Source organism: Myotis lucifugus, unplaced genomic scaffold, assembly GCF_000147115.1.
Source record: "Myotis lucifugus unplaced genomic scaffold, Myoluc2.0 scaffold_18, whole genome shotgun sequence".
NCBI classification, from domain to species: domain Eukaryota; kingdom Metazoa; phylum Chordata; class Mammalia; order Chiroptera; family Vespertilionidae; genus Myotis; species Myotis lucifugus.
The window spans coordinates 9,696,353-9,711,794 of record NW_005871066.1 but is presented as its reverse complement, the minus strand read 5'-3'; the positions used below and the strand labels follow the sequence as shown (position 1 = coordinate 9,711,794).

Here is a 15,442-nt window from a genome sequence, read left to right as displayed (position 1 = left end):
TACTGAAGTGAAACATAAAACCGCTGTGGGAACCCCCAGGCAGAATGAAGTGTCTACTACATCAAACACATGCGTGCTCTGGGATCAGCAACCTCTGGTCTCCCTCCTCCTGTCCTTTGGCCAATAGTAATAAAAATTTATTAAGACTTTCCTATTTATTAAGACTACTGAACACTTGATTTATTTTACAGCATTTAGTTCCTGCAATATCTCTGTTCTACATATGAGGAAACTGAGGCTCAGAGGTCTAAGTTGCCTATGGTCCTGGAACTAGGAAACATCAGATCTGGGCATGTCTTTAGAGCCCGTGGTCTTAACTCTAAGCTCTACCACCGTGAAACGCCAGAAGGTGCCGCAGCGGATGGGAGCCACCTGGAAGAGCCCGCTGCCCCCTCCTGTGATCGGGCATTCCAGCGGGGCACCTTCTCCCCCAGGGAGAGGAAAGAAACAAGGTGTCTGGGCAGCTTTTAGGTACCAGTCAGCAACCCCATGCCACAACCTGAGACCTCAAGCCCAAAGAGTTGGGGACCAGGACCAAAGAAATACAAAACCAAATCCTTTTACTGTTTCACACTTCCACCGCAGGAGGTCCAGACCACGGCCTCAGCAGCTGGCTGTCCTACGACCATGCTTCCCCACAGGCACCTTACAATCCCCGTGTGACTCCAGGGCATAATCCCGGAGACCAGTTGAGCGGGCGCGTGGAGACCTCGATTCTCAGAATTCTAAACGTCTCTGTTAAGCGCAGGGAACCCTGGTGTCTCCACAATTCTCTCCCCTTATTCTCTGCAGGTAAAATCCACCAGGTTCTCAGACCATTTTAGTAAAAATTCAGAGCCCTCTCCTCTCCCCGTGCTAATTCACTGAGATATTTTCATACAGTACCAACGTCCTGCATTGAAAACCTCAGCACAGACGCCTGGTGAATGAGCTGGCCCCCAGCACCCCTGTGGCGCCCTGTACCAGTTTCAGAAAGAACTTGTTGGGAACTTTCCCACATGGTTTTTAAGGGGCCAACCCCCTCCCAACACTTTGAGCACCAGGGTCCCTGGTGGCCCGCCACGGGGTGCGAGCTCACCCGGGCTTAGAGTCTCCTTCAGCCTCCACCTCCGAGGGCAGCTACCTGGCAAATCATTAGCCAGTTTCTCTTTTATCAATGAATTCCATCTGCGTTAGTAGCTGTAGTCAGGATGCTTTCCATAAAGGACAACTTGGAATTTCAAGGACCTCCTTCCCAAAGTAACTGCAGCTGGAGCCTCGTGAGGGGCAGCGCACAGGCCTCAGCCAGGGGCACCGGGTAGGAAGCACTTGGTAAGGCAGGTATTTCCCCAATTTACAGCTACGGAAACTGAGGCCAACTGCCTTCGAGAGACTTGCCCGAAGCCACAAGGCTATTAAGTGGGGGAGCAGGGGCCAGAGCCTGAGCTTGTGGTCTCACTTGCCACAACTGTAGTGAGGCACTAAATATAGTGCCACGGTGGTCAGAAGAGGGATATTGAATCAGCCTTCCTCAGCAGGGGAGGAAATGAAGACACAGGCAAGTCAAGTGGCTGTGCAGGCCCTGAGTGGCAGGCGGAGCATGCCAAGCAGTGTGTGTGCCAGGAGCGCTGGTGAGCTTGTCTGGAGCACCCCCTCCCTCCTCAGGCTGGCGTGAGTGCCTCTTTAAAAGATACCAGGGCCTGTGTGGCTGGGGGTGTGTGGGGGGGAGGGACTTTCCTTACAGCATGGTGCCTGTCACCAATTAGCTTCTACTGGGTCTTCCTTTCCTCTCTCACGCCCACCCACTGCCAGGCAGCATGCACGGCCTGGGGCACAGTGACAAATGCCAGTGTGGGCCCGTGGCTCACACGCTCCGACCTTAAATCCCCCAGGCTCTGGGTTGGTTTCTGGGTGATGTGGTCACAGTGTGGTCAGGAAGAGAAGCAGCATTTCTTTTTTTTTCAAATCCTCACCCGAGGGCGGGGGGAGGGAAGGAGAGAGAGAGAGAGAGAGAGAGAGAGAGAGAGAGAGATATCAGTTGCTTCGTATAAGCGCCCTGATGAGGATCAAACCCACAACCTAGGTACGTGCCCTGACTGGGAATTGAACCCGAGAGATTTTGGTGAATGGGATGATACTCCAACCAACTGAGCCATAACAGCCAGGGTGAGAAGCAGCATTTCTTGAGTGCCTACTACGTGCCAGCTCATGTCATCTATCCAACAAACCCCACAAGTGGGTACTGTTAGGTCCTTGTTATAGACAGGAAATTAAAGCTCAGAAAGGTTATGAAAAAAGGCAAGGTCATGCAGACCTCAGCAGCTGGGAGGAGAGCCCAGGCCTGCCTGGCCCTGGAGCCAGTGCCCTCTCCACTGTGCCACACTGCTCGATGTTCTCTTCCCTCTGCACTTCAGCAACACAACCTCTAAGATGATTCCTGACAAAGCATTCCCCGTTTTCAGAGCTGGCCCAGAACACAACTTTGAAGTTCAAGAACGTGGTATCCTCCTTATCTCTCCCCCTTGGTAGCAGCTTCTACCTCGCACCTACTCTTCTATTGGTTACTTATACGAGGACACCAATTTGGGGCACCAATGACCACTGGGTAGGGTTTGGGGAGTCCCAGGGCCCCGAAATATTGCCATCAGCCCCTACGGATGACCTCACTAGACACGTACCCGAGCTAAAAGGAAAACGAACCAACCACACAGCAAACACAGACCCATGGGGAAACAAGCCCATGTCCGCACTGCTGGGGGCACTTTCAAGGAATGACAGGCCTCTGGAGAGCAACCCGGTGATTATAAACAGGAACTAAAACACACTTCCAGCCTTTGATTGGGTGATTTGGTTATTTTAGTCTGGAAAATAGACCTCAAGGAAATATCGCCGCCCTCACTCCGCCGCCCCCCCACCCCCCGGAAAGTTCAAAGATATTTTCAATAGCACTGTTTACAATAGTAAAACACACCCAAATCAACCTACATGATTTTAAATAAAATGACTGAAAATGACAGGTATGAGGGTTATCTCAAATTTAAGGAAATGTCAAGGGCAGGTGTCTTGCTCAGTCTTGTATCCCTGGCATTTAGCCCAGGGTCTCACTGAGTTCACTGTTGAAGAAATGAGCGCTGTGAGGACTGATAACACATGGAAGGCGGCTACCATGGTGCCAACTCACAGTAGACGCTTCATATAAGCTGCCCTGATACATGAAAACCCAAATCCACAAGAAAACTAAAAATATCACAAAAACCATTACTTTATAAAAACATCAAACATTGAAGACATGTATTACATATATTAATATATAAAATGTATTTAGATGAAAAAAAAGGGAAGGCTATAGGATGAACTGCTTAACAGGCTTTGTTTTTGTTAAAGCTTTTTAAGTCCATACAATAAAAAGATTTCAAACAAACAAACAACAACAAAAACACTAACATATGCTTAACCAGAGGTCAAAGGGGAGAAAGCAAGTGCAAGTACAAAGGTAGGAGAGAGAGAAAACATGTGTCCAAGTCAAATCTCATTCATTCACTCATTTCCTTGGCACGTGCCATGTGCCAGGCGCCGAGCTCTAACGTGGTGACAAGATAGACACTGTCATTGCAGAGGGCTCCCCCAGAGCAGGGAGACACTCCCCAGATTCTGGGCTGGCCACCACTTCCTCATCCTGAGTGGTGGAGGACAGGCTCCCTGCAGGAGGCAAGTTGCTGCCTGAAGGATCTGAGGCCAGGGACCAGCCCTCCTGACCTGTGGGACTCTGCAACCCTGCTCCCATTAGGCCTGTTATGGCCCCAGCTGTTCCCATGTGTCTGGAGCCACATGGAGTGGAGGGGTTGACAAGGAGTTCCACTGGATGGAACTTCTCCATCAGAGTGACCGCCCATCACAACTGCCCAACACACCCAAGTCACACGCATTTAAACACAAGGAACCATCACAACTTGGGCGAAAAGTCGTGGCTTCCAGTTTTAGGACGTGCGGCTGAATTCTACCTGAAGATGGCACAGCTGACATCATCCTGGCCCCAGGGGCACCAAAGGGACAGGTGTAGCAGCAACTGCAGTTTCACGAAGCTGGAGGCACAGTCCGAGGGATCTTTGGGGAGAAGATACGTGAACGGGGATTCCCAATGTCGAAAATACCTGAACAGCTAGACGGACTCTTCCCAATACTGTCGTGAGGCAAGCAACATCAGTGGCCTTCACCCAGGAGCCTGGCTTAAGCACATCAACAAGCCCTGTCCCTGGCACAGGCATGCCCTGCCACACCTCAAGGAAGGGAGGGCGGATCCTGAGGCACGAGGCCGAGGAAGCACCCAGGCCCCACTTACACCTCAGGGCCACCTGGTTCAGCAGGGCGCTCCTCACCCCTGGGACAGCAGGGCCAGGGCCCCCAAATCTGTATTTTTTAAAAAGGTCCTGAGGGGATTCTCATGCTCTGCACCAGCTTTGTGAGTCACTGGCGATATGGACCAAACACTTCTGTCTCTGGAATCAGAAAGATCTGGGCTCAACTCCCAGCTTTGTCACTCATTAGCTCTGTGACTTGGGCAAATAACTTAACCCCATGAGCCCCAGCTTCCTATCTACCCAAATGGCAACAATAATGCCTAGATCACAGGGTTAGGAGTGGGAAGGTGCCTTGGCAGCACACCGAGGGCCCCATCTCAGCGCACCTCACCTCTGACCGTCGGGTCACTGGGCCAGGCACCCTGCCACTGAACCCTCCTCGAGGGCAGGTGTCTTGCTCAGCCCTTTTTCCTGGCATTTAGCCCACGGTCTTGCTCGTATAGATGCTCACTATGTTCACTGTTGAAGAAGTGAGTGTTGTGAGAATTGGTGACACATGGACAGTGGCTACCATGGCGCCAACTCACATAAGTTCCCCTGATACATGAAAATGTACATTAAGACAAAACACAAGTAGTAGCTCTCCTAAGTGGGTGGTTCTCGGCCTTCTCCCTCCCCTGCATTAAAACTAGTCCATTTACAAGAATCCTCCTGGAGCACACTGTCTAAGAAACACAGTCTGAGCAAGGAGAGGCCACCGTGTATCGGCCTCCAGGTGCCAGCGTGCAGGACCATTATCTCCCACAATGGAAGGAGCAAAATCTCAACCCACTGCTAAGCTCACAGCGTCACCCAGAACCGCTCACCCGCAGGCTGCCGTGGTCCCACAGCAGCCACTAATAACGGAACCATTTCTGTTCTCCTTGGAGAGGCAGTTGGCAGTGGCAAACAGGAAGTTGTCTTGCAATAGGGTGTGGTTGTGCCCTGTCAATATATGCCAACAGAGACACACTTCCCCCCTCCCCCAGCCCCTCTCCAGCCTCCTTCTGTCTCCCTCTGCCCTCTTCTTTAGGAGCAAAAGGTCTGAATTATTTGGGTGAAAACAAAGCTTTTTACATGACTTCAGAGCAACTATCACCACCATGCAAACAAAAAAATCTAGGGCAGAAAGGAGTCTGAAGTATAGCAAGGGTCTGTTTTCCTACCAGTCACTCACCGTGGCATTGGGTTAGGAACTGGCTGCGTGCGGGAGTGTGTGTGAGCTTTCCCCTTAACTTCCCCGTGGGCACGCAGGAAACTCAACCCGAGCTAGAAGCCAGGCCAGGTACACTGCCAATCACCCTGCTGAGCCAACCGGTCCGTCCGCGGGCCGGCCACCACGGTTTACGCAGGGCCCACTGTGTGCACACACGGGACCCAGCGCCATCCAGGAATAGGACAGAAGGAAAAACACAGGTCACTCGTTTCAAGCAATTTTAAAGTTTGAGTAAAGGAGACCCGCAACATTTCCTAACACAAACCACAGATACAAATGACAAAGAAAAATAACTGCCGAAGAGATAAATGCCTTTCGTTGGAGCTGCACGTAAAGGCAGGGAAGTGGGGGGGGGGGGGGGAGGAGGGGAGGAGGGGACACGTTGGTGAGGTTCACTACCGCTGGCTTCCCGGGGCTAGGACAGGTGAGCTACAAAATTTTCCACTCCGTTCCTGCCCAGGCCCCGAGGCGTGTGCCTCCAGAAGGGCTGTCCAAAATAGACTGGTCCCCAACCCAGCCTCCTACTCCTGACCTCTTTCTGAGGCAGCAGATCTCCCCACTCCACGCCTCACCAGCCCACAGCCCGGAGCACCGGCTCTGCTGAAGCTCAGGCTCACTAACTGGGTCCTGGGCTGACAGCACGCTCCGCCTGCCAGGCTCTCTATCCTGTGACCTGGGCCCAGCCCCACGCGTCCTCTGTGGCCAACGTGCCCTGTGCTCGCACTTACACATCCCGGGGAGGCAGCCTGGCCGTTAGGATAAGGAGGCTGAGCCTGTGACACGCTGGGCAATGCGACTTGTGGGAGACGTTTCCTGGCTGCTGGCGGAGGGCCCTGGCCAGTCAGAACGCACCACTTCCCCTTTAAGAGAGCACGCCCAGATGCGATTAGGGAAAGGCAGAAAGAAAAGCCCGGAACAGTCAGGGTTGTATCCTGAATTTGGCAGATGAACTTGGGGTTTCCTGAACTGCACACACCAGGTGTGGCCAGAGGCAGCGGGCTCCTCGGCGGCTGATGGCTGATCTGAACAGTCCCCGTTGGGGAAGGGCCGGCCTTCCCACAGCCCCACAGTGTGACGGCCACGTGCTGGCTGCCGGGCCGGCTCCTGGAGCTGCAGTCCCGCCCCACCTGGTGCCCGCAGCCTGCAGAGCCCCAGGGCTTTCCTCTCCCCTTCCCTCAGGGCCTGCCGATCCTGATGAGGAGTCCCCAGCAATGCCTAGCACTCTGCTTCCGAGAGAGTCGAGACATCATTATAAAGATGGAAAAGTACTTTTGTGGGGCATTTAAGCTATTAATCCGTGCAGGGAGTTTTCATTTTTGTGGGACATTTGAACTATTAATGTATGCAGGGAATTTTCATTCATTCTGGGTATTTCAAAAGTTTATGCCCTGATCCTGGCAAAGGACAGTATATTGTGGGTGAGTGGGGGTGGGGGGTGGGTGTTTCAAAACAACAACAATAGTTCACAAAAGGTCACGTGTTGTACAATTCCGTCCACATGAACTATCCAGAATAGGTAAATCCAGAGAGACAGAAAGCAGATTGGTGATTGCCAGGGGCTGAACTATGTCGAGGTGATGGTTGCACAACGTTATGAATGGACTCAGTGCCACTGAATTGCATGCTTTAAAATGATTAATTTTGTTATGTAAATTTCAACTCATTAAAAAAAACACACCCTAGTGGTAGAGTGTGTTTTGGGCAATTTTATCTTCTGCTAGGATCTCTCCTGCGTTTCATCCAATATTTCTTTGTAAAATCTGGCTATTACCTGATAAATCTTTAGTTGACTCTAAGGAGTATATGCCTTTTTTTTTTGGTTTCATTTTGTTAATCCTAACCCAAGAATATTTTTTGCATTGATTTTTTTTTTAGAGAGAGTGGAAAGGAGTGTGTATGTGGGGGGAGAGCATCGATGTCAGAGAGACAAATGGATTGGTTGCTTCCCGCATGCACCTTGATCAGGGTCCGAACCTACAACCCAGATACGTGCCCTTGACCAGGAATCGAACCTGCGACCCTTCGGTGTGTGGGCCGTCTCTCTAACCACTGAGCACACCGGCCAAGGCTGAGTATATGCCTTTTAATAAGGAAAAATAAAAACAAACCGTTAAGAGATAAGAGTTTCCAAGACCCACAAGTCTGGCTCTTAAGGAGCATTTCTTACTTTGGGGAGGTAGCATCATTTTGAACCATGCCACACAAGCTAGGCAGTGCCCACGTCTCGTTGTGAGGCTGGCTCAGGTTGGAACCATCCTGTCAGCAGCTGGACATGGTAACCAAAGCCAGAGGGAGGGAGTCTCTCATGGGAGAATTATTCAGGAGACCACGACATTGAGTCTCTAGGTTCTTGGCTTCTTCCTCTTCCCCTCTTGTAGAGAGTTTTTTCCCTAGAATGAAGAATTCATCCGTTTTTGACTGATTTTGAGGGGGCTGTGCTGGTTGGCATAGCAGAACTGGTTGGTACAATTCCATTTCTTTGGAATGGAGTCCGTGAGAAGGAGGGGGCAGTGACCTGAGCACCCACCTGACCTAGCCCCACTGGAAGGAGCATCCAGCCCTCGTTTCTCGGTCCTTTGAGCTTTACCTGAGGGTCAGGCTGTGAGCCTTGTCCTCCAGACCCTAGGCCAGCAGGTCAAGAGCTCAGGGGCACACTTCCCCACCTCAGAGCCAAGAGGAGGCCTGCTGGATGTTGCAATACTTAGAAAAAACACAGGTGAAAGGGCAGGCCCCATGGCCCAGGAGCCCGAGTCTTTCCAGAGAAATGTAAATAGTTTTCCTAGAATCTGTCTTCTGAGCTCCAGGATGACCTGGAGGACAGAGTTGCACAGCCGTGCGTGGGCCAGCTCTCCCAGAGGCCATGGGTCCTTCTGGAGCACTCTGCCCTGCCTCTTTCACCCGCTCTCTCTCCTCATCGCAGGTGCCGAGGTAGTAAGTAGGTGGCCTAAGTTCTCAGCAAACAGGTGGCTTAAGCTAAAAAGACGTAATATTTACACTGCTCTAGCATCTGAAGAGCAGGAAGTTTAGAACCTTAATCCTAAATACAGAAACGGGCAGACTCAACCCAATCAAAAAAATGGGCAAAGGACTCCAACAGGTATTTCTCCAAAGAAGATATGCATACAGCCAACAAGCATATGAAAAGATGATCCACATTTTTAGCCACTAGGGAGACGCAAATCAAAATCACAATCAGATACCTACCACTTTATACCTACTAGGATGGCTACATAGCAAAACAAAACAAAATGAAACAAAATGAAACGGAAATTGGAACCCTTGGGAACCGTTGGGGTTCCTCAAAATACTAAACATAGGATTACCAGATGATCCAACAATTCTACTATGAGATATATACCCCAAAGAACGGAAAGCAGGTACTCAAACAAATCCTTGTACATGAAGGTTCATAAAAACACCATTTGCAACAGTTAAAAGATGGAAACAACCCAACTGTCCATCAGTGGATGAACGGATAAACAAATTGTGGTATAGACACACATTGGAATATTATTCAGCCACAAAAAGGAATGTAGTGCTAACACATGCTATAACTGGAAGAATCTAGAAAACACCAGGCAAATGAAAGAAGCCAGAAAAAGGGTCACGTATTGTATTAATTATTCATATGATTGTCCAGAATAGGTAAATCCATTGAGATTGAAGGCAGATTGGTGGTTGCCAGGGACTGGGGGAAGATGGAAGGGGAAATAACTGCCTAATGGATATGAAGTTTTATTTAAAATGATGAAACATTTGGAACTAGATAGAATTAGTGGTTGCACAACATTGTGAATGTACTTCAATGCCACTGAATTGTTTGCTTTAAAACTGTTAATTTTATGTTCAGTGGATTTTACCTCAATTAAAAAAAAAAAAAAGCCCTGCAGAACACAAGGGCCAGGACAATCCACAAACAGAACGGTCAGTTTCAGGGTGACTGAAAATTACCTTCAAGGCCCTTCTTGGAATCACTTAAAGGAGGTAATTTTTTTTTATATTTTATTGATTTTTTACAGAGAGGAAGGGAGAGGGATAGAGAGTTAGAAACATCGATGAGAGAGAAACATCGATCAGCTGCCTCCTGCACCCCTCCTATTGGGGATGTGCCCGCAACCAAGGTACGTGCCCTTGACCGGAATCGAACCTGAGACCTTTCAGTCCGTAGGCCGACGCTCTATCCACTGAGCCAAACCGGTTAGGGCCAAGGAGGTAATTTTTAAGTTAAGGTAATGAAGGTGGCCAGCAGGACAGGGCAGGCAGGGACTCCAACACAACAGTTCTTTTTTTTTAATTGACGAGAGAGAGAGGGAGAACAGAAGACAGAAACATTGATTGGAATGCTCTACCTGGTTATGTGCTCTGACCGGGCATTGAACCCTCCACCTTTTGGTGCGCAGGGCAATGCTCCACAACTGAGCCACACTGGCCAGGGCAGCCTGATACAGCGGTCATTTTCACCAAAGGAATTGCCATTCCAATGATGGAATGACTTCCATCAAAGGGACCCAGGTCTTAGACCCTACAATGGTACAGAGTAACAGATTCCCAACAGGCAAGACACCCCACAGGTAATCATGCTCTGCTAACCCCTGTCGGCCCCCTTCCTGGGGGCTATGGTCACCGCCTCAGCACTGGGACAAGCGGCCGCCCAGCCTGGCTTCTCCACTGCAGGTCCCTGACTGGGTGGAGCTGTCCCAGTGCACACCAGGTGACAGTTCTTCCCTACCCGGAGCTGCTCTATAATGCCTGCACAGTAGTCCCATTTCTGCCCTATGGGCGTCACCTTGAACTGGTCCATGCCCCTTCCACAGGGCACTTTGCCAAGTATTTGTTCCTTGAAATCGTTCTCCAGACTAAATATCCCCAGATGTATTTTAAAACCATTCCTCACAAAATGTCATTTTCACTATTCCTCCTGATCTCTGGGTCCTCTTTAGCTCCCGCTGTCCTTCCTACGCCGTGGAACTCAGAAGGGAGAACATTACAGATGGGGGCTGTGCAGCTCCTAGTGGTTTTGGATATTATTATTCCCCTAGAAATGCAGCTGAAGAGCCAGCCTAAACATTTTATTTCTGGTAGCTGCATCACTCCTGTCATTTCATACACTCGGCTGCCAAGCCTCTTATCCCCAGGTATCCTTTGAAAATGTCATCTTGTTGGAGTGAGTCCACAGTTCCAGCCTGTTGAGATCTTTTTGGACCCCTGACCCATTAACGTAACCATTCTCCCTCCCACATCTACCACCTGAAAAGTTGACAAGCCTTCCATTCATGCCATTCTCCTTCCAAATCCTCGTTTATAATGTGGAAGAGGACAGGGTCAAGTGTGCAACTCGATACGTCCCCCAGCGTGACGGTGACTTATGAACTGCACTCTTGAGGTGTGACTCTACCAAGCCACCTGCCATTCAGGTGAATCACTTGACCTACATTTCTTCACCTTCCCTGGTAAGGATCTCATGGACAACGGACAAATGAGGCTAACACTAGCCGCCCGCTGGCCAGTGGATGAAAAGTCTAAGAGTAAAGCTCTGAGAGCAGGGCCCTGCACACAGCGAGCAACCAGATGTTGCCTTTATAACTGACAACAAATACAATAATAGGAAAAAGACCTCTTTTTCCAATTCCCAGACAAACCACTCTTCTTATTGGCATCTAAATATAGCCATTAGGCAGCTGAAATCAATAGAAGGAGCACTGGCATCCAAGAGCTGGAGTCTGAATCCTGAAAATCCTTCCAGAATTTCCATGCTCTGAGGTTGGCAATACCCTGCCCTTCCAGGGCTACAGGGAGAAGCCAATGAGATCAGGCGTGTAAAAGAGGTTTAAAGGTTGAGTCAGGCTAAGCAAACATAAAAGAAGAGTGTTATGATTATTACTGCTATAAATCTCTCAAAGATACCCTTTCCATTGGTAGAAACCTGCCTGTTAAGCCAAGGAAGAACCTATAGATGCACGCAGGCTGCCAGAAGGCAGTCTTTCAGCACAGAACAGCCGGACTGCTGCAATGGAACAGATCTCGGATCTCCTCTCCCAGCAGCAATCACCTTCTCTCTCATCTCAGATCAAAACCCAGGCCGGCTTATAAAGGGTAATGGAGTCTCCGCTAGCCTGTAGGAACACCTTTGTTGCTCCATCATCACCTTGCTGAGACCAGGACCTGAGTAATCTGCAGCAGAGATCTGGCAGGTAATGAAGGGCTGGGAGGGTTGTTTTTAGCTCCCACATGGCTTGACCCGAACTATTCTGAATGGCAGTTTCTAAGAACACCAAGTTTTTGGTTTGGACATTCTCAGGGCAGGTCCCAGACACCCGGTTCTTATCTCAGCTGAGGATGTTTGCTTCAGGAAAGAAATGGTCTTCACTGAGACAAGATTGGGGGTGGGGGGGGGTTTGCAAAGAGGCCAGCCTGCAGGTCCCTAGCATCTCAGGGTCAAGATGTCCCATAGGAGGGACGAGGGGGAGAGAACTAGCATGGCCTATCATATCCTCCTGGGAAAAGAGCAGCAGTTAAAATGTGAGGCAATAACTGGCTAAATTCTCCTCTCCTAGTCCATGTAAGGTTGGTTTCCCAACTTCCAGGAGCAATGAATGCTGAGGGCAGATTTTAAATATATATCTACATAAAACTGTTGGCAAGACACTGAGAGGATCATGCCAATGAATCTATTAACCGATCAGGGAATTTGCTCAGAAAGCCACTGGGAGGAAGAGGCCCAGAGGGAAGGTACCAATTTCTGTCAGGTGACTTCTGGAGCTCACTGGTCTGCAAGCTACTCTCTCACTCACCGGACCCCTACACTAGTCGCCCTCAAGAAAGGTGGCTGCTGAAAATCATCACAGGACACAGGAAAGCTAACTCAGACTTTCATAGCCACTGGTGACTTCTTGTGACATTTGAACATAGTCTTGTCTTTCTCCTACTGCATTTCCCTGACGATGCACCCACACAGAGAGACGGTGCCTGGTTCTAACACTCACATCTGCAGGAACGAGTCACAGACGAAATCTCTATATCATGGCGGTTATTGCAGTGTTCTGATGCTGGTCCTGCAGAGCTGAAGCAGGACCAGGCTTAGCTGATTGGTGTCATGGGCTGCATTCTGAACCCCCACCCCAAATCCATATGTTGAAGTCCCAATCCTCAGGACCTCAGAATGTAACTGTATTTGAAATAAGGTTTTTAAAGAGGTGATTAAGTCAAAATGAGGTCGGTTAGGGTGGGGCCCTAACCCAATAGGTCTAGTGACCTTATAAGAAGAGTATGAGACACTAGGGGTATGTGCACATAGAGCAATAACCATATGAAGAGGCAGCAAGAAGACAGCTGCCTGCAAGCCAAGGAGAGAGGCCTCAGGAGAAACCAACCCTGCCGGTATCTTGATCTTGGACTTCCAGCCTCCAGAACTGTAAGAAAATTAATTTCAGTTGTTTAAGACTCTTAGTCTGTGGTATTTGAAAGCCCAGGAAAATTATTATAATTGGTTTACCTGAAAACTGTTCAGGTTCACTGGATACGGGAGAAAAAGTGTAGTATGGAGGGCAGAGGACAAGGGACTCCTAACCTCCGACATGCCAGAGATTGATTGAATGCATCTTCCTCCTTGGTTTGGGGTGTGCCATGTCAATGGCAATTGTAGCAAGGTCAAGGTGGGGAGAGGGGCAGTCTCCTGATTCTTGACATCTGGCAAATCCTGTCCACCCTGGAGGCCTGAGGCTGAGGACGTCTACAGGTATCTAGCAGTTGGTCTGAAACAGCTGGACGTAAGCTACAGCCTGGGAGAAACCAACTTTTAACAGCCTACTTTCTTTTTTGGCCTCTTACCTTTGTGGGTTGTGATGAATCTGTCATTGTTATCCTTCCAGAAAAAGATAAGATCATGGGGTGAGTGGGCTAATTGGCAGTGAGGTAGCCACCAGCACATTCACAGGTCTGACAAACTGAATCAGACCAACTGGCCCAATGCTGCTTTTCACCAGGAATCCACCCAAATTCCAGGTTCTACCTGGATGCATTGGTCCTCCCTCAGACTCTCAGACCTGATAGACACTGGGTTTCCCAGTGAGTATGGGGCAGACAGAACCACTTCCCTGGGGGCCACGAGAGGAGAGGGACCCACAAATGCTCACTGCTGCTAAGGGGTCCAGACACACGAGTAGGCGGGACTCAGGGATCAATCTAACAATAGATATGTCATTAAGCTCTCTCCTGGCTGGGGGTGGTGGTGCTTGTGGGGGGACCTGGGGTAGGAGGGAAATCAAAGCAAGAAAGGAGGGTGTTTGAAAGGTATTGTCAGGCTGATGTGTGGAGGGGCTGAGAGGAGTGACATGCTCTACTAGACAGAACTGACAGGCTGGCAAATGGCATCGCCTTTACTTTCCCAAGGATAGCAGGGTGGGCGGGTTTGGCCAATTCAAATGCAAAAGCCCCAGGGCAGGATGACTGGGAAACCTTTCAGTATTCACAGCCATCCCTCTCCAACCCCACATAAAGGCCTAAAGGGTCCCTTCACATCTCTTCATTCACTTTGAGGTTATTTACACAGTGGGGATGAGAGCCCTCATAATCACTGCTGGCCAAGATACACACAAACCAACACACACCTCCAACCTGAGGCCTTCAAAAGCGGGGAGGGGGTGTCTCAAATTCTATCCCAACCTGATCCACTGGAGGAGGAAAGGGGAAGTGTAATAGGGGTCCCATCCACGGGGCAGATTTGAATCAAATTAGAACAAAGAATAGGAAATAATCTGCAGTGCAGCCAGTTCACCCAGTTTGGATGGGGCCATGGGCAGCGAAGATCTGATGGATAATGTGGTCCTGAGTTCAAGCTCCCCAGCTCCACTATGCAAACCAAGCCAAGCCAGGCCTTTCCTCCTGGGACCAAAGGGCTAGCCTTGTTCTTCCCCAGCTCAGTGAGGCCAGCATGAGAAAGCAGCGTGCATGCTCTCGAAAGCAAGGCAGCCTGATCATTATTCTGTGTAAGCAAGGTTTGAGGAGACCGGAAAAACAAACACCCCCCCGCCAGCCCCCAGTAAAATCCCCCAAGCCCCACTGCTTTCATAGATGAGAGAAACATGGAGAAAAAGAAATCTGCTCTTGGCAGCACTCAGCAGTTATAACTCCACCAAGCCTCGGCCTAATGGTCACATTTACTACCTTGGAAATTTCCGTTTCAACTCTCCATTCTCATTTGTGTGTGCCAGCCGGTGATGCTGGGGGTGAGGGGAGGTTTGAACCTGTCTGCGAGGGACCCCAGACCTGGATCAGGGCAAACTGCCCACTCAGAAGGCCTTTCAAGCCGCCCAGAGAGTGTATGCTTAGCGTTTTCTACCCCCATTTCGATGTGTTTGGTTTAAAACATTTAGCCCCGGGCACAATGAAGTGTCTCATTTACGGCGTTCTCCTGGACCATTAGACGGGGACTCCACGCTCATTACGCTGATGAACGTGCCACTTACCCATGCAAATTCCAAGAGCTGCCGACACAGAGATGGGAGGTGCGCAAGGTAGCTGTCAAGGGCTGATTTAATTACACAGTCATTCAGTGGGCAAAGCGGAGCAATTTTTAGCCAACTGTTCTAGTAAATATTATGGGAAACCCTTTCACAGAGCGCTAATTCTGGCTTAGTGATTTCCAACTTGCCCCGCTTTAGTTCTCATTCAAACACTCGCCGGCACCCGGAGATCCTAGGCCAGGCCAGAACATCAAACAGGATGCGTTAGCCGGGATACCATTTTGCAGTTGGTTATTTAAAAAAAAAAATAACGTTACAAACACCTGAGTATCACTGCCATTTAGGGGAGGACAAACTGGAACACCCCCTAACTTTCTGCGGCTCTCTAGCCTTCCCCTGCCCCTCCCCCCAGGCTGAGTCCCCGCCAACCGGGCCGCGGGGCAGGCGGG

At 49.8% G+C, this 15,442-nt stretch overlaps 1 protein-coding gene across 9 annotated transcripts in view; it reads right to left on the bottom strand.

Annotated features, from left to right (window-relative positions):
• Positions 1 to 15,442, bottom strand: part of ATXN7L1 (ataxin 7 like 1) — a 225,868-nt gene that overhangs the window by 56,677 nt on the left and 153,749 nt on the right. Inside the window, exon 1 of one of the 9 annotated variants that reach the window (XM_006085397.3) lies at positions 6,261 to 6,374. The exons of 5 other annotated variants lie outside the window; for them this stretch is intronic. Coding sequence is in view for 1 of the 4 variants with exons in the window: in XM_023751085.1 (XP_023606853.1) it covers positions 3,981 to 4,005 (25 nt within the window). In the remaining 3 variants the exon portion in view is untranslated. 3 more of the 9 variants (XM_023751088.1, XM_023751089.1, XM_023751085.1) reach the window with 3 other exon arrangements.